Below are 20508 nucleotides of genomic sequence, written 5' to 3' on the forward strand. Positions count from 1 at the left end.
GTAAAGGCGTGCTAAGTTCGGCCGGGCCGAACTTTGGGTATCCACCGCCATGGATTCTGCTAAAATATGGGAGCTATATCAGAACCGATTTGGACCGTTCTTGGCACAGTTGTTGAGAGTCATAATCAAACACTATGTGCAAAATTTCAGCCAAATCGGACAAAAATTGCGGTTTTCAGGGCTCAAGAAGTTAAATCGGGAGATCGGTGTATATGGGAGCTATATCAGGTTACAGACCGATTTAGACCGTACTTGACACAGTTGTTGGTAGTCATAATGGAACACCATGTGCAAAATTTCAGCCAAATTGGATGAAAATTGCGGGTTCCAGGGGCTCAGGAAGTCAAATAGGGAGATCAGTGTATATGGGAGCTATATCAGGTTATAGACCGATTTAGACCGTACTTGACACAGTTGTTGGTAGTCATAACGGACAACCATGTGCAAAATTTCAGCCAAATCGGATAAAATTTAAGCTTCCAGGGGCTTAAGAAGTCAAAACGGGAGATCGGTTTAAATGGGAGCTATATTTAAATCTGAACCGATATGGCCCATTTGCAATCCCCAACGACCTACATCTATATTAAGTATTTATGCAAAATTTTGAGCGGCTAGCTTTACGCGTTCGACCGCTATAGGGATTTCGACAGACAGACGGACATCGACTCAGGATGTCGAAACGATCAAGAATGTATATACTTCATGGGGTCCCTGATCAACATTTCGAGGTGTGACAAAGGGAATGACTAGATTAGTATACCCCCATCCTATGGAGGTATAAAAACTTTTGATTCAATAGTCTCCACTGCAAGCAAGTGAGGATCTGTTATTCGGTAAGGAAAGAATCCTATTAATATAGCCGAAGTGCAGTCTTAGCGTCTCCGAATACTTACTTACCAGTTTCAATATGTAACATATAGTTGGATGAAGTAGTTTCTTGAAAAAACCCTGAAAAGCTTCTCTACCTGGTCATACCGTTCATACCCCAATACTTGAGCCCCGTACAATAGGATTGTCTTAGCGGCTGTGTTGAATATCTTCATCTTATTAGAAATCTGGATTCTTTCGTTGTGAATGTAGTGGAGCCACGTGGAGTTTATTGCAATTTTCGAGGACTGTAGCTTGTCCAAGAGATGTTTCTTGAAAGACATGTTATAGGCAGTGTTGCCGTTTTTGGTAGGTTTATACCAAAATTGGTTTTTATTCTCTTGGTAGTCTGACCTCAATTTTTGGTAGGTTTTTCCAACACATAAATACAAAGTCAATTACTGAAAAAATCGCCTGGGATAACTCAAAATTAATTCACTTCTTTCGCTTCTGTGTATTCGTTAAGAGTGTAGAATAAAACTATGCATGTCGAGGGTCCAAATAGACTCATTGCTTCGTAAGTAAGTTCTGATATTGGCTATAACTGGTACAGGTATTAAGGGAGCTCTTACAAATTTCGTAGGTAGGAAATGCGGCTTTTGTGCGTTCTCTGCCTTCAATCGGAAAACAGCATACAGATCTGATCTACACTCAGATCTTGACAGATTCTTGCAACTCACTGTAACGGCGAAAATGGATAGTAAATCACATTTCTAGGCTCAATCACTTAAGTCTTATCCAAACTCGACACGATTGTTCATTGAAATCGTAGCAAAAATACGACTTTATGAACTAAAGATTTCTTATCGGGATATCGACATAAAGAGTGCAATTGAAATGGCAAAATGACCAACTCTTCGATGGAAGGTATAAAAACATATACTCCATTTTTGATTTGTAGAACATTTTGGTAGGTTTTTGTTGGGTTTGGTAGGATTTTTCCTTAATTTTGGTAGGAAATAATTTCTTGAATGGCAACACTGGCTATAAGTGAGATTCACACCCAGATATTTTTACTCATTGACAACTTCGATGGGACCAGTACCATAATACCATGCCAAACTTCCACCAATTCCATAGCGCATCAATCATCGACTGCAATTCCACAGCGGAGGGCGATAAAAGGACTATATCATACATCAAAAGCCTAATTTCGATATCCCCAATTCGAACAACCGTGGGTAAAGCATCATGTAGATCATTTAAATACAGCGCGAACAGAACTGGACTAAGTAAACACCCTTTTCAAACCCGTTGAGTGACCTCAAAAGGCTCAGATAATGATGAGCCGTCCCATACCTTACTCTTAGTGTCGCTATATATAAGTCGCAATATATTTATGACCTTCGAAGGAAGTCCCATTCTGGCTAGTTTATAAAACAATGAATTTCGCGGTATCATGTCAAAAGCGGCAGAGAAGTCAACAAAGAAAGCATATGTGTTCTTTTAATTCCTCCAGTTTAAATGGATAATACTTGTAAGATTGAATATGTTGTCGTTCGTAGAATAACTACTTCTAAAACCTGCCTGGTTTCTTTTAAAATCTGATTCAGCTCTATCCACCAATTAATACGGTTCAACGCAACATCAGTAAATATCTTATAAAGCGTATCCAGTAAAGACAACAAACAAATTTGCCCTTGAACATTCTATTAAGGAACTGGGGCAAACTTCTCCCAAATCATTGAGTGCTGTACGATTCAATTTCAAGCTCAAGACAGAGTCCGAACGGCGTGCCGCAGAGCGACATCTCTTTGGGGAGAAGTTTTTACATGTCAAAGTATCTCCCAAACGTCGCCAGCATTAGGAGGGGATAATCACCGCTGAAAATCTTTGTGATGTTCCTGCCAGGATTCAAATCCAGGCGTTCAGCGTCATAGGCGGACATGCTAAACTTTGCGCTCTGTAATTTGCCACTTCATTAACATTGCCCTTTTTGTGCAAAGAAACAATCATAGATCTACGGAAGGAGGAAGTAATAGTCTCGCGGAGGAAAATACAGTTCAGTAGATGTAAAACTTCATGTAGAAATTATGCAGGAACGTATTTATTGGGTTGCCCAAAAAGTAATTGGGGATTTTTCATATAGTCGGCGTTGACAAATTTTTTCACAGCTTGTGACTCTGTAATTGCATTCTTTCTTCTGTCAGTTATCAGCTGTTACTTTTAGCTTGCTTTAGAAAAAAAAGTGTAAAAAAAGTATATTTGATTAAAGTTCATTCTAAGCTCTATTAAAAATGCATTTACTTTCTTTTAAAAAATCCGCAATTACTTTTTGGGCAACCCAATGTAATATTCGAAAGGAATTCTATCAATACCCGGCGCCTTGTTACTTTTAGTATTCTCAAGTACAAATAACAACTTATGCATCTCGAAGGGGCCATCAACAAAAGGGTCGGTGTGCAGTGGAAGCGTCCACTTCATATCAGTCCGAAGAGAGGCACCTGACAATAACCCGCTTAAAAAATGCGCGGATTGAACTAGCAGTTGGATTGGTACCAATCCCTAGGGGTCTGTCCTTCAATTTGTTTGTTAGTTCTCACCAGTCTGGCGAATTCTTGACGCTGTTCAAGCGATCAAGTCTGAGTTGTACAAGTCAAGCTTCTTCCTATTGCAGAGTATCGTATAAAAAGTTCTGCTTGATATGTACTGTCTCCTACAGACTCCACTGTCAAATCTGCGATATCAGTTAAAATGTTTGAGCATACGCCTCCTAGCAGATTCGTATTGAGCATCAAACCAACGATACTTGGGTTCGAAAAAGCTTTTATCCGCTGATAAGCCGGCTCCGCTATATATTTTGAACCTAATAGCAATTGATTTCGAAACTGGGCCAACATGTTAACAGCCTTTTCCATAGATAAAATTATCTAGTCACTTACGTAATAATTGTCTCAGCTGTTTAAAGAAGACAGCATTAACATGTGCCTTCGTTGGTTTTTTGTCCTTTTTCTCCGAAATTGTGTATTGGATTTTTTCATCAAAGGCACTTCTTCTGCAATTATAAAAAATTAAAGAGATATATGTTAATAACTACATTGGAACATAAACGGAAATTAAAACAAAATCGTTTTCAACATAGAAAAAGAGATGATTAATTTGATCTTTACAACCTTGATAGGTAATATGAAATGAATAAAGTTACGGTTGCCCAAAGTAATTGCGGATTTTTCATATAGTCGGCGTTGACAAATTTTTTCACAGCTTGTGACTTTGTAATTGCATTCTTTCTTCTGTCAGTTATTAGCTGTTACTTTAAGCTTGCTTAAGAAAAAAATTGTAAAAAATGTATATTTGATTAAAGTTCATTCTAAGTTTTATTAAAAATGCATTTACTTTTTGGGCAACCCAATAGATGCATTAGAACCAAGTGAACATATTTCATAGGAAGTGGGATTTTCATTCAACAACAACTTTAAACTTTATAGACATTTATGCCCATATTCACGAAACTAAATGAATCTTAAGAGTCTGGTTATTTGACAGATTTCCTTTATCGAACTTTCAAATAAACCTGCTTTAAAGCTGCATTAAGTTTTGTGAACATGGGCATAAGACTAGTGTCTCGATCTCGTCTTTACAAATGCAAATTTTGCCCATGAACATTCCACTGAGGAACGGAGGCAAACTTCTCACATATCAATGAGTGCAGTCCGATTCAAGTTTAAGCTCAATGATAAGGGGCCTCCTTTTTATAGCCGAGTCCGAACGGCGTGCCACAGTGCGACACCCCTTTGGAGAGAAGTTTTACAGTCTCGCCAGGATTAGAACCCAGGCGTTCAGCGTCATAGGCGGACATGCTTTGGAGATAAGTTTTACAGTCTAGCCAGGATTAGAACCCAGGCATTTAGCGTCATAGGCGGACATGCTAACCTCTGACAAACCCTTTTTCAAACAACGGTGATGAGCTTAATTGTCAATTTACTAACATTGACGTCTTGGATTTCAGCGTCAGTCAATACCTCGATTCCTACGGCGAAACTGTACTTATTTACGAAGGCGAATCCTTCAAACTTTAGGAAATTACACAAGATAAGGTCATGCAGACTGTGAATAGTGTAAAATCTTCGGCTTCTGGATTAGATAACATACACTCACAGTTTTTGAAGCTACTTATTCCAAACATCATTCCTTTTATTACACACACCTTTAATCAAATTCTGATGACATGTACTTTCCTGACAAGCTGGAAGCGTGCTAGAATCGTACCTTTACCGCAACAGAGAGATTCATATAGGCCGATTGCGATACTGTTTTGTTAAAGGAGTTCGAGACGATCCTTCAAAGGCAGATAAGTGAATTTATCTTTGGCAACAATTTGTCACTGAGAGGCAGAGTGGTTTTCGGGTTAAACGAAGCTGTGCGACTGTTCTACTAGATGTTATGGGGAATATTCGCTCTGTCATAATAATATTTCATTCATTCTCGATCATTCAAAAGCCTTTGACACAGTATGCCATGATATTTTAAATTGGAAGCTTAGGAATTATTTCGATATCGACCATTATGCGACGAAACTTATGGAATCATATCTGTCCGAAAGGATATAATCTGTTTCCGAATATGGCCGCTCTTCTTGTTACTTAACATGTTCGCGTGGTGTCCCCCGGGGGTCGGTGGATGATTTCCCAAGAATTAATATCGCTGATTGCGCGGTAGAATATGTGACACAAGCTAGAAATCTTGGTGTCATGTTTGATAACGGGCTATGGTGGAATAAACACATTGAATCCACGCAGTATATGGTATGATTCAAGTCATGTGGAAGATTCAATACTTCATCCATGTGAATATATTGTACAACTTGAAATCGGTCATTCATATCTCCTTTCAAAACTGCTATATTGTTGTGAGATGTATGCTAACTGTGACGCTGTCCATCAAAATAAACAGCGCGTCGTCTCTAAAGTCATTGTACGCTTTGAAGTGAGAAGACATGAAAGTGTGACTCATTTGGCTAGGGCGTTTTACGGCAGGATTTTACAAATCTTCTTGGACTTGGCTCAATTCTGGTATTACATAGAATTATTTACTCTGCTGAGCCTAAATATCTACATTATAGATTGGTTTTCTCAAGGTCTGCTAGGTTGAACATTATAACGCCAAAAGATTTCGATATCTCATTACTGAACGACAATTTTTCTTAAGTACCATTCGTCTTTGGAACAACCTTCCATCTAGATTACGATTAACATCAAATAACAATATTTGCAAAATTAACCTTTCCACTTCACTTCATTACAATAATATTGAATTAAATGTTGATATAACACCTCATTTTCTACCGCTTAGTATATATATTTATATCTTTTTATACCCTCCACCATAGGATGGGGGTACACTTATTTCGTCATTTTGTTTGCAACACATCGAAATATCCATTTCCGACCTTATAAAGTATATATTGGGTTGCCCAAATAGTAATTGCGGATTTTTCATATAGTCGGCGTTGACAAATTTTTTCACAGCTTGTGACTCTGTAATTGCATTCTTTCTTCTGTCAGTTATCAGCTGTTACTTTTAGCTTGCTTTAGAAAAAAAGTGTAAAAAAAGTATATTTGATTAAAGTTCATTCTAAGTTTTATTAAAAATGCATTTACTTTCTTTTAAAAAATCCGCAATTACTTTTTGGGCAACCCAATATATTCTTGATCAGCGTAAAAATCTAAGACGTTCTAGCCATGTCCGTCCGTCTGTCTGTTCAAATCACGCTACAGTCTTTAAAAATGGAGATATTGAGCTGAAACTTTTCACAGGTCCTTTTTTTGTCCATAAGCGGGTTAAGTTCGAAGATGGGCTATATCGAGCTATATCTTGATATAAACCGATCCTAGGATTTAGGGTCTTAGGCCCATAAAAGCCAAATTAATTATCCGAATTTGCTGAAATTTGGGACAGTGAGTTGTGTGGGGTCCTTCGACATCATACGTCAATTTGGCTTAGATCGGTCCAGATTTGGATATAGCTGTCTTAGGCCAATAAAAGCCACATTTATTATCCGATTTTGCTGAAATTTGGGACAATGAGTTGTGTTAGGAAAGTCGACATCTTTTTTCAATTTGGCCTTGATTAGATCAGATTTGGATATAGCTGCCATATAAACCGATAAACCGATTTAGGGTCTTAGGGCCATAAAAGCCACATTTATTATCCGATTTTGCTGAAATTTTGGACAGTGAGTTGTCTTAGGCCCTTCGACATCATAGATCTATTTGGCCTAGATCGGTCCAGATTTGGATATAGCTGCCATATAGACCGATCCGCCGAGTTAGGGTCTTAGGCCCATAAAAGCCACATTTATTATCCGATTTTGCTGAAATTTGAGACAGTGAGTTGTGTGGGGCCCTTCCACATCTTTCTTCAATTTGACTCTGATCGGATCAGATTTGGATATAGCTGCCATATAGACCGATCCTCCGATTTAGGGTCTTAGGCCTATAAAAGCCACATTTATTATCCGATTTTGCTGAAATTTGGGACAGTGAGTTGTTTTAGGCCCTTTGACATCTTTCTTCAATTTGGCCTTGATCGAATCAGACTTGGATATAGCTGCCGTATAGACCGATCCCACGATTTAAGGTTTGGTCTCATAAAAGGCGCACTTATTGTCCGATGTCGCCGAAATTTGGGACAGTGAGTTAAGTAAAGCCCCTTGACATACTTCTGCAATATGGCACAGTTCGGTTCAGATTTGGATATAGCTGCCATATAGACTGATCTCTCGGTTTTAGGTTTTGGGGCCATAAAAGGGCATTTATTGTCCGATGTCGCCGAAATTTGGCACAGTGAGTTGTGTTAGGCCTTTCGGCATCCTTCTTCAATTTGACTTAGATTGGTCCAGATTTGAATATAGCTGCCATATAGACCGATCTCTCGATTTAATGTTTTGGGCCCATAAAAGGCGCATTTATTGTCCGATGTTGCCGAAATTTGGGACAGAGAGTTAAGCTAAGCCCTAGCACATATTTCTGCCATTTGGTCAAGATCGGTCTCGATTTTTTTAATGTAATCTTTTGCCTTTCTTGATTAATTTTGTTTAACAGATATGAATTTGAGAAATCAATAAATAGTTTAAATTAATTATAATATTATATACAATATTTGTATAACGGCACCGAATAGATAGTACTAATTATAAGTTAATACTTTTGTACTGTCATGAAATCAATAAATAAATACAAATAAAATCCTAATCACCCTTGAAAATATATTGAAGCTTTAGCACACCACCGAACTTCATATCCCCTAGTAGTTAGTACTATTTTATTTTTTCTTTTTACCCGTTAGTCGTGCTGTAACATCAACTTTGGGTCCACTTCACTTCCATCATATATTGACAACCCTATAAATTAACACATCAAAGCTCGAAGTAGGGTACTAGAAAACCTATACAACAACACTTACATACATGCAATTCTACTACAAAGCAGACCATTGACCTATTATTTCATTTTGACATTAACTCAAGTAATTAGCAATTATAATTATACTAACAAAGCTCTCAATAAAATTTTTGGGGGGTTCATGTTACCCTACAAAATTTCGTTGAGTGTGAAATTTAGCAACGTTTCAACTCATCCCGTTAAAATGAGAGTTAACACTGTGTCGAAAGGGCATGACAAGCTAGTGGGTCCATAAATATAAAAATTTAATATTATGTACCTGTAAGATTTCTCACGTAAGTGTAGAAAGAAGGGAAATAGCTTCACCTTACGATTTGATGCCTATCATTTTAATACCTCAACGAGTTTCGTTGTGCTAGATTAAATTTAAAAGTAAATCGATGTTTAAAACATCAACTAATGCAAATTAATAACGCTTATACAATAGCTTGTATTATCTATACAAACAAAATAATTACGTTTATCATCATTTACTGTTTATAGCTCAAAAAAAAACTTTCAATTTCAAATTGCTGGGGAATTTTTAAATGAAATATTGAAAGAAAATACTGTTCTCATTATCTAAAAGCGCATGTTGGCGAATATGCCTAGACATGAGCACGCGAGAGGGTGGTGGTTTGTCCGTAGAAAAAAAAAATATAAACACCTTTGAATAAAACGATTGACGTATGTACAGTAGTAGACAAATTTGATCAATAATTTTAAATTGTTAAGCATTTTTAGAAAACAAACGTATTGAACTTTAGATGAGAAAATTGGGATTAGATTTAACGAACTAAATTTTCGGGATTTGGACAGAGGCTTCCAACGTCAAAGGCGGACATGATAACCTCTGAGCTACATTCATATACAGCAACCTAATATGAAAAAAAAACCTTTAAAGAACATGACAAATGTCAATAATGTCAAAAATATAATAAAAATTATTCAAAAAATAAAAAAATAATTAAAAAAATTCAAAAAAAAATATAAAACAAGTAAAAGCGTGCTAAGTTCGGCCGGGCCGAATCTTATATACCCTCCACCATGGATCGCATTTGTCGAGTTCTTTTCCCGGTATCTCTTCTTAGGCAAAAAAGGATATAAGAAAAGAGTTGCTCTGCTATTAAAACGATATCAAGATATGGTCCGGTTCGGACCACAATTAAATTATATGTTGGAGACCTGTGTAAAATTTCAGCCAATTCGTATAAGAATTGCGCCCATTGGGGCTCACGAAGTAAAATTGAGAGAACGATTTATATGGGATCTGTATCGGGCTAAAGACCGATTCAGACCATAATAAACACGTTTGTTGATGGTCATGAGAGGATCCGTCGTACAAAATTTCAGGCATATCAGATAATAATTGCTTCCTCTAGGGGTCAAGAAGTCAAGATCCCAGATCGGTTTATATGGCAGCTATATCAGGTTATGAACCGATTTGAACCTTATTTGACACAGTTGTTGAAAGTAAAAATAAAATACGTCATGCAAAATTTCAGCCAAATCGGATAGGAATTGCGCCCTCTAGAAGCTCAAGAAGTCAAATCCCCAGATCTGTTTATATCACAGCTATATCAGGTTATGGACCGATTTCAACCATACTTGGCACAGTTGTTGGATATCATAACGAAATACTTCGTGCAAAAATTCATTCAAATCGGATAAGAATTGTGCCCTCTAGAGGCTCAAGAAGTCAAGACCCAAGATCGGTTTATATGGCAGCTATATCAGGTTATGGACCGATTTAAACCATACTTGGCATAGTTGTTGGATATCATAACAAAAGACGTCGTGCGAAATTCCATTCCATTCGGATAAGAATTGCGCCCCCTTGAGGCTCAAGAAGTCAAGACCCAAGATCGGTTTATATGGCAGCTATATCAGGTTATGGACCGATTTGAACCATACTTGGTACAGTTGTTGGATATAATAACAAAACACGTCGTGCAAAATTTCATTCCAATCGGATAAGAATTGCGCACTCTAGAGGCTCAAGAATTCAAGACCCAAGATCGGTTTATATGGCAGCTATATCAGGTTATGGACCGATTTGAACCATACTTGGCACAGTTGTTGGATATCATAACAAAACACGTCGTGCAAAATTTCATTCTGATCGGATAAGAACTGCGCACGCTAGAGGCTCAAGAAGTCAAGACCCAAGATCGGTTTATATGGCAGCTATATCAGGTTATGGACCGATTTGAACTATACTTGGCACAGTTATTGGATATCATAGCAAAACACGTCGTGCAAAATTTCATTCTAATCGGATAAGAATTGCGCACTCTAGAGGCTCAAGAAGTCAAGACCCAAGGTCGGTTTATATGGCAGCTATATCAAAACATGGACCGATATGGCCCATTTACAATACCAACCGACCTACACTAATAAGAAGTATTTGTGCAAAATTTCAAGCGGCTAGCTTTACTCCTTCGGAAGTTAGCGTGCTTTCGACAGACAGACGGACGGACGGACAGACGGACGGACATGGCTAGATCGACATAAAATGTCACGACGATCAAGAATATATATACTTTATGGGGTCTCAGACGAATATTTCGAGTAGTTACAAACAGAATGACGAAATTAGTATACCCCCCATCTTATGGTGGAGGGTATAAAAATACTATAGACTAAACCCCATTTACACTGCTCTTTAAATCCGGAATTAATGGCTCGGTCATCTGTTTTCCCTTTATAAAATCAGCTGATAAGAGCCTTAAATCCGGATTTAATGAGCAGTGTAAACGGGGTTATACAACCATTCCTCTATGAACATACACCTAAGCTTAACAAAGTTAAGAGGATTAAGTTTCGACCGGGCCAAACTATGGATATCCACCACTTAGAATGTACATATTATAATGTACATATTATATTAACCACATTTCGCCAAAATAGGATAAAAATACTCTATTTACGAAGTCATAGCAGATTTATCCGATAATGACCCACTTTGTATTACATTCGAAACACACGTTAAGGGGTCTAACAAAATTTCCTGTAAAACCCCTTAAACAGGATAATGGTCTATGTAGCAGCTAAATCCACATATAGTCCAATCTGGACCACATTTGACAGATTAGGGGTCTACCAGAATACACTGTGCCAAATTTCATCGAATTTGGGTAATATATGGATCCTTTATAGGCTCAATACCCTATGTCGGGGTATAGGGCAGCTATATTCAAATATAGTCCGATCGGAACCACACTTCACAGAAATAGGTAGAGGTCTACCAGAACTCACTGTGCCAAATTACCCTTTTGGGTATTTACCCATCGCCTATCTCTAAAAATTTGTCGAGCTATTTAAGCTATAGGAGGCCACTGTAGCGCAGAGTTAAGCATGTCGGCCTATGACGCTGAAAGCCTGGTTTCGAATCCTGGCAAGAACGTCAGAAAAAATTTTGAAAGCCGTTCGGACTCGGCTATAAACAGAGGCCCCTTATCATTGAGCTTAATCTTGAATCGGACTGCACTCATTGATATGTGAGAAGTTTGCCACTGTTCCTTGGCGGAATGTTCATGAGCAAAATTTGCAATTTGCATTAAAGCTATATCAGGTTATGGACCGTTTCAGGCCATACTTGGTTTGGATATTGTAGACCATTGTGGAAGTCGTTGCGCAAAATTTCAGCGAAAACGGATAAGAATCGGAAGATCGGTTTATATGGAAGCTACATCAGGTTATAAAGCGATGTAGACCATACTTGGCATAGCTCTTCATGCAAAATTTCAACTAAATCAAAGTGCGCCCTCTATAGGCTGAAGAAGTCAAGATCCCAGTTTGGATTACATGGCAGCTATATCAGGTTATAAATCGATTTAGACCATACGTGGCACAGTTGGTGGAAGTCATAACAAAGGTGGAAGTCAGCCAAATCGGATAAGAATTGCGCCCTCTAGAGGCTCAAGAAGTAAAGATCCCAGATCGGCTTATATGGCAGCCATTTCAGGTTATAAATAGATTTAGACTATACATGGCACAGTTGTTGGAAGTCATAACAAAGCGCTACGTGCAAAATTTTAGCAAAATCGGATAAGAAATGCGCCCTCTAGAGGCTAAAGAGTCAAAATCCGAGATAGGTTTATATGGCAGCTATACCATAACACGGACCGATTTGGCCCATTTACAATACCAAACGACTTGCCCTAATAAGAAGTATTTGTACAAAATTTTAAGCGCCTAGCTTTACTCCTTCTAAAGTTAGAGTGCTTTCGTCAAACAGACAGACGGACGGACATGGCTAAATCCACTTAGAACCTCAAGACTATCAAGATCATGTACTTCTTTCACGATAGTCTCTTACAAGAGTCATATCACCGATTGCTGTTTTGTACCGACATTGCACAGATACATGACATGATCTCTTGCTCACAATTTTGGCAATTATTTTTACAATTTTAAAAGGTTAAAGAATTATTTCATATTTATAAATAATTGTTGGTTAAATTTATTGCACTCTATTGGTTAGCGGATGTGCTTAAGTATTCACTTTTCATCACCACAGTGAATAGATACTTTACGTTTTTATACATATGTAGCAATTGCTTTCATTTAATGTATCTTTAACCAACACATTTTGTTTATATCTAATATGAAAATATTTGTTGTTAGCATTAGCAATAAAAAGTTTTACTCATTCCTAGTTAGCAATTAACATTAAAGTGAAATGATAAGGTATTTTAAGCGTTTTATCAGTCTAGTGATAGTCATGCTAACTAAATGTGGTATGTATTTAAAGGGTTTTTAAATAGTCTTAAATTTGAAGGAAAGTAACACTATGGGATCTAAGAACTAGGAAAATGATTTAAGAACTAGGCAAAGGAAACATGCCTAATCGATGCATGGTAACTAAATTTTAGTTAAATTGGAAGAAGAAGAAACTCTTTGCTGAAAAATTTAGATATTTCATTGCACGAAGGATTTTAGCAATAATTACGAGCCAAAGAATCTAAACTTCAAGAATAAAGATGATATCTTAACATTTAAGTTGCTATATATACTAACGGACACAACCATTCGTTTCGAATTTCGATCAGTGTTGCCACTCAATAAAATTATTTCCCACCAAAATTTAAGAAAAATTCTACCAAAGCCTACCAATTATATTACATGTCAAGAATGCGGTACTCGTATTTGTTTTTATATCCACCAGCGAAGAGTTGGTTATCTTGCCATTCCACTTTCAACACATCAAATTACACGTTTTCAACCCTACAAGGGATGTACATAGATCGTTATTATAATTCAAGACAATCTAGAAATGTCCGTCCTCACTCTACAGCCTAAAGTTCGAAAATGGTCTATATCTTGATATAGCATCTTTTATACTCATCTCTAGATGAGTATGGGTCTTTTCCAGGATTTGGCGCAGTGTGAATATCTGGTCCAGGGTGGATTTACCAGGATGGGGCCCAATTATCTTATTCTTTCTCAATCTTTCACACAGTACGCTCGATAATATCTTGTATGCGATAAGGGAGGAGACATATTCCTCTGTAGTTGGCTCATCCCGTCTTGTCTCCTTTCTTGTGTACGGGACATAGTATGCTGAGGTTCCAATCATCGGGTATGCGTCCTTCTGGCCATTTTACGCAGATAAGCTGATGCATACGCCTTATCAGCGTGTCGCCTCGGGTCTTAAATAGTTCAGCGGGTAACCCGTAGGCTCCTGATGCCTTGTTGTTCTTTAGTCGGGTCACTGCTACTTGGACCTCATTCTGACTAGGAGGTAAACATTCTATACCATCATCATTGATTGGTTCTGCGGTATCCGCCAACGTCGGACACTAGCAGTAGGGTAAAATGTTCTTTCCATATCCTCGGTCAGTTACCAGATTTCCTTCTTTGTCTCTGCAGGAGGATGTGCCTGCACCAAAGCCATCGATTTGATGTTTAATTCTTTGGTAAAATTTCGGGACTTCATTCTGACTTCTGTACATCTCAATTCGCTCACACTCACGCCTTTCCATTTCCCTTTTCTTTCTGCAGAATAGACGTTTCTCCTCTTTCCTTTTCCCCTTCTACTACTGCTACTGATTGCAGGGTTGCTCAATATGCCGCATTCTTGGCTTCAGTAGCATCTCGACACTCTTGGTCGTACCATGGGTTTCTTGGAGGAGGCTTCCGGTACCTAAGTACGAATTTCGCGACATTTTCCAAGGAGTGGGCAATAGTTTGCCACTGCGCCATTTTATCGTCGGAACAATGAGTGCTTTCATCAAGCAGTTTGGTCAGTTGAGTGGAGTATGCCGCTGCCGTCTGTTATATTTGCAGCTTTTCAATGTCCAGCTTCCGTGCAGTATCAGATCGTACTTGTGATCGTACGTAGTGATCTGAATCCGATCCACGGATCGATCATACATCTAACACACTGCATGAATGCCTTCCATCTATCACAACGTGATCAATTTTGTTTCTCGTGTTTTGATCGGGTGACATCCATGTGGCTTTGTTAATATTTTTATGTTGAAATCTGGTGCTACTAAGTACCATGTTTTTTGCCGCAGCGAAATCTATTAGCCTCAACCCATTACTGGACGTTATCTCGTGGAGGCTAAACTTTCCGACTGTTGGACCAAAAATGTCTTCCTTCGCTATCTTCGCATTAAGGCCGATGTTGAAGAATTTGGCTTTTATGCGGATTGTGGTTAGCCTCGCATCCACCGGAGTAAAGCTGAAGACAAGGGGTTTCAGTCTCCGACTTACCACAAATCCACAGCCAAATTCATGCCTCGTGTTATGATACTTATATGTTAGAAAAACCTACCAAAAATTGAGGTCAGCCTGCCAACCTGCCAAGAGAATAAAAACCCACCAATTTTGATAGGAACCTAACAAAAACGGCAACACTGATTTCGATCCAAATGTATATATTTTTATTAACTTGGCATCCTTACGTAAAAAGTCAAAAGAGTCCGAACGTGGAAGTTTTTTCATGGCATATTTCGTCACTGATGTTCTCGCCAGGATTGAAACCCTGGCACTCAGCGTCATAGGCGAGTATGCTAACCTCTGTCGGAACAAAAATTGCTTTAGACAGGTCAAGACAGACAGTCCAAGAGTTCCTTTCGAATTATCAGACGAAAAATTCAAAAAAATTCCTACGATAAAACGTTCAGAAATCATACAAAACTCTTTCAGAACTGTCGACGAAAATATCCTTCAGAAAACCAAACAGAATTCTGAAATATTTCGGTAAGATCTTATCGGAAGAGTTCAGAATTTGTAAAAAATGTCTCATATCTGAAATTTAGTTCACAGTTCAGAATTCGTTTCGAACTGTCAGACGAAAAATCCAAAAAAAACTCTACGATAATACGTTCAGAAATCATTCAGAACTCTTTCAGAACTGTCGGAAATAAAAATCGCTCCGAAAACCAAATACAATTCGGAACGACTTCGTCAAGAAAAGAAGAAAAAATTAAAAAAAAAAATGTACGGCAAGACGATCAGATATCGTTCAGAATTCTTTAAGGGCTATCGGAAAAAAATCCTATGGACAAGCACTTCAGAAATCGTTCAGAATTCCTTGCGAACTGTCAGTCGAAAAAATTCAAAAAAATTCGTTCAGAAATCATTCACAACTCTTTCAGAACTACCAGAAATGTCTGACATCCGTAATATGGTTCACTGGGTTATTACCACGTTATTTCTATGCACGCCTGGATTTCAACCCCTAAAGAGAATATTTTCACGATATCTGTTAAAAAAATTTCAGATAAGACCGCACAGCAATAGGTAAAACTGCCCCTCAAATAAAAGTTGACTTTTTGCCCTTAGTCTATGTGATTACATATACTCGTATTTCGCCAATCGCCACCACCTTGATAAGAAGGCATTCCGTTTATTTATACGTACGAGTACACACACACCATCAAAGAAATTCGTTGATATTTTGACTTTGCATGAAAAAAAAGGCAAAATGCCATTATTATTTTTTTTTCTTCGAATTATTAGCATTTATTTATTTTTTTGTTTATTTACATAACAAATTTGTAAATAGATTTAAAAAAAAAATTCACACAAACTCGTACACATGCTGCAAACACTTTTTTTTTGTTATTAATAAATTTCTTACTAGTCATGCTGAACACGTTGTTGTCCCATTAGGTCGATCGTTCGTTGTACTTCAATGTGATGACGTCGCTATCATTCAGTCTCACAGTAATGCAGGTCCGCAACAACATTTGATGGGCAGAAGATTCTGAATTATGTACCAACCCTATGTAAATGTGGATATTTGAATGCAAAAAATTCATTAAGAGAATTTGGCCATAATCGTTAATTTGAGCAAATTCTCGTTTTATTGTTATTTAATGAAAATTTATCTTCAAACCGGTTTTATAGCCGTATTTTTGAAAAAAAAGAAACTTGTGCCGAATGTCTTTGTTTACTGATTTCAAAGTACATGTTGAATAAGGATCTGAGCATATCTCGCTTTCATAGGAGATAAATAGGAGACAAGGTTTGGTCACAGCCAAATTCATTCATGGCAGCTTTACAGCGCTACGCCCTTAGGTCGTAGTTATCCCATTTAACTTTACTTCTGACGCACAGTGGGAGAAATTCAAAAAAAAAAAACTATTAAAAAATATGCCGTGTGAATACGAGCAGAGATATCTCTTTGAGCTAAGGTGTTATTGAGATCGTGTTCAAAATTGCAAGGCCCTAGGTGGTCCGGGCACCTCTTGGCAGGCCCCCAAAATTGGTCACCTTGGCATTTCGAAAAATTTTACGGGCTGACATTTCTTCATTTGTATTAGAGCTGGCAAAATATCGATAGCACTATCGATATTTTATTTTTTGTCTGAATATCGATTGATATTTTTCCTATCGATACTATCGCCAAAGTTACATTTTTGCAAAACTGAACAAAAATAAGCCATCCGACATTAAATGTATTGGGTTGCCCAAAAAGTAATTGCGGATTTTTCAAAAGTAAATGCATTTATAATAAAAGTAAATGCATTTTTAATAAAACTTAGAATGAACTTTGATCAAATATACTTTTTTTACACTTTTTTTCTAAAGCAAGCTAAAAGTAACAGCTGATAATTGACAGAAGAAAGAATGCAATTACAAAGTCACAAGCTGTAAAAAAATTTGTCAACGCCGACTATATGAAAAATCTGCAATTACTTTTTGGGCAACCCAATATCCTATAAGACTCATTGCGCCTATAGAGGGCGCAATTATCATCCGATTGGCCTAACATTTTGAACAATGATTTCTCTCATGACTTCCAGATGACTTATTAAATTTGGTTTTATTCTGTCTGTCCATTGATACTGCTTCTGTATAAATCGATCTTCTGATTTTTACTTCTCATTTTCGATTGAAATATAGGTGATGGGAAATAAGTGCTAGTATCGATATTTATCATTATAAATATCGAAACTATCGAATGTTGCGACTATCGATAGTTTGCCAGCTCTAGTTTGTAGTCGGATTTAAATTTTTTTTTTTTTTTGCTGGATAGTGCTTAAAAATTCCTTTAAAAAAGTTCACTGGTTTCGGGGATATAAAGGGTGATTTTTTTGAGATTAGGATTTTCATGCATTAGTATTTGACAGATCACGTGGGATTTCAGACATGGTGTCAAAGAGAAAGATGCTCAGTATGCTTTGACATTTCATCATGAATAGACTTACTAACGAGCAACGCTTGCAAATCATTGAATTTTATTACCAAAATCAGTGTTCGGTTCGAAATGTGTTCATTCACCGTTCAGCGATGAGGCTCATTTCTGGTTGAATGGCTACGTAAATAAGCAAAATTGCCGCATTTGGAGTGAAGAGCAACCAGAAGCCGTTCAAGAACTGCCCATGCATCCCGAAAAATGCACTGTTCGGTGTGGTTTGTACGCTGGTGGAATCATTGGACCGTATTTTTTCAAAGATGCTGTTGGACGCAACGTTACGGTGAATGAACACATTTCGAACCGAACACTGATTTTGGTAATAAAATTCAATGATTTGCAAGCGTTGCTCGTTAGTAAGTCTATTCATGATGAAATGTCAAAGCATACTGAGCATCTTTCTCTTTGACACCATGTCTGAAATCCCACGTGATCTGTCAAATACTAATGCATGAAAATCCTAACCTCAAAAAAATCACCCTTTACGAGTTTTTATTTTTATTTATCGAAATTTTGGCCGAGAATGGCTTTGTATTTTGCAATTTGGGAAAGCATTTGTTGTTCGAATTTCATTTTTATGCATGATTTGTATTCATGACAAAATTTAAAACAACTTTGCCGCAACAATTATGCACATCTGATAATTCAGTTAAAAGTTATATGCACATCTGATAATTCAGTTAAAAGTTATACAGTTTGCAAGTCAAAACATGTGAAAAAGTGTATTTTTTGCAATTTTTGGTCAAAAAGTATTTTCATTGATTAGTCTTTATTGAAAGAAATAAAGGACATACTGTAGAAAAGATAACACATTGTAGATGCTGTTTAAGTGAAATTTGAACAAGCTATGATAACTTAAACGGGTGCTATATGTACTTAAAAATAGGCAATTTTTTATTAAAAAATTGGAAAAACCGCTCGAGTTCAAAAATTCCAAAACCCAAATCCCTTAATTGGGCGAATTTTTTTTTACTCCATACGTTCCCTAAACCCATGCAAAACAATATTTGTAGCCTCCACAGCAAATTTAGTAAAAAAATGCCGATTTCGAAACCATCTTTGTTCGAAAGGGGTATTTTGGGGATTTTCGTAAAAAAAAAATTGGGCAGATTTTTTTTTTTTTTAACAATACCTTTACCTGCAAAACTCACTAATAATTACTAACATATCTATCTGGTTTTTTGTTAGCTCTTGCCATTCCAAATATCAAAGGGATATCTCTACCCGTTCTTACACGGCATATTTTTTATTAGTTTTTTTTCTATTTTTTCCCACTGTGTGACATGGAGTTAATATAAATAGCAAACTGTGTTCGGTGGTGGTTTAAAAATTGGGGAGTGTCATTTTGTAAAACGAATAAAGTGAAGTCTAAGGAGTAAAGTTTTTCAATTCTGTGAGCCTATACGAAATCCATAATAGTTTATAACATCTAAAATAGTGGTAAGTTCGGCCGGGCCGAATCCCCTTCATCATGGATAGCATTTCTCAAGTTCTTTGCCCGATATCTCTTTATAGGCAAACAAAGAATAATGGATAAGAATTGCTATGCTAAGGAGCTATATCAGGTTATGGACCCATTCGAACCTTACTTTGTCTGCATGATGGAGACCATAGTAGAAATCATTGAGCAAAATTTCAAGGCAGCCCTATTAGGGTTCAAGAAGTAAAAACGGGAGTTCGATTTATATGGGAGCTATAAAAGTTTATGGACCGATTCATACCATATTTGGCATTTTGGCAGGTTGAAGATCATAGGAGAAGTCGTAGTGCAAAATTTCAACCAAATCAGACAAGAACTGCGCCCTATAGGGGCTCAAAAAATGCAATCGGGAGATTGGTTTATATGGAAGCTATATAAGGTTTTAGACTGATTCAGGCCATATTTGACACATATGTTGGAGGACATAGAAGAAATAGTGATTGCGTCCAAAGAGGCTCAGGAAGTATAATCAGGAGGTCGGTTTATATGGGAGCTAGGTCAGGGACCCATTCTATGTCATGGAGCCATTCTGACCATACTTGGAACATCTGTTGAATGTCATAGTTCAAAATTTCAGCCAAACCAAATAAAAATTACGCCCTCTGGAGGATCAGGAAGTCATATTGAGAGATCCATTCATATGGGACCTATATCTGAACATGGACCGATTTGGCCAATTTACAATCCCAACAGTCCTGCACTTATAAAAAGTATTTGCACAATATCTCAAGCACTTAGTTCTATTCCTTTGTAAGGTAACGTGCTTTCGTCAGACAGACGGTCGGACAAGGATAAATGGATCTAGAATGTTCAGACGATCAAGAATATATGTTCTTTGTTGGGTCTCAAATAATTATTTCGATGAGTTTCAAACGGAATGACAAAAAAATATGAATGTTGTTTTTTTAGGAACTGGTCTGAATATGTTGTCAATGCAGATCTTTCACAGGTCTGGAACCCAATTATCTCATATATATAAATGATCTTAATATCTTGCTTCCGCTAGGAAAGACCATTTTTATACCCACCACCATAGGATAGGAGGTATATTAATTTAGTCATTCCGTTTGTAACACATCGAAATATTCATTTCCAACCCCACAATGTATCAAAGCATATATATT

General features: G+C 37.3%; 1 protein-coding gene across 1 annotated transcript in view; it reads right to left on the minus strand.

Annotated features, from left to right (window-relative positions):
- LOC106084844 (ATP-binding cassette sub-family D member 3) overlaps positions 1–20508 on the minus strand; it is a 73039-nt gene that overhangs the window by 15734 nt on the left and 36797 nt on the right. The window contains exon 2 of the mRNA XM_059367282.1: positions 3750–3862. Coding sequence (XP_059223265.1) covers positions 3750–3862 — 113 coding nt within the window. The remainder of the gene's footprint in view (positions 1–3749; positions 3863–20508) is intronic.

The sequence above is a fragment of the Stomoxys calcitrans genome, chromosome 4 (genome assembly GCF_963082655.1).
Source record: "Stomoxys calcitrans chromosome 4, idStoCalc2.1, whole genome shotgun sequence".
Lineage (NCBI taxonomy): Eukaryota > Metazoa > Arthropoda > Insecta > Diptera > Muscidae > Stomoxys > Stomoxys calcitrans.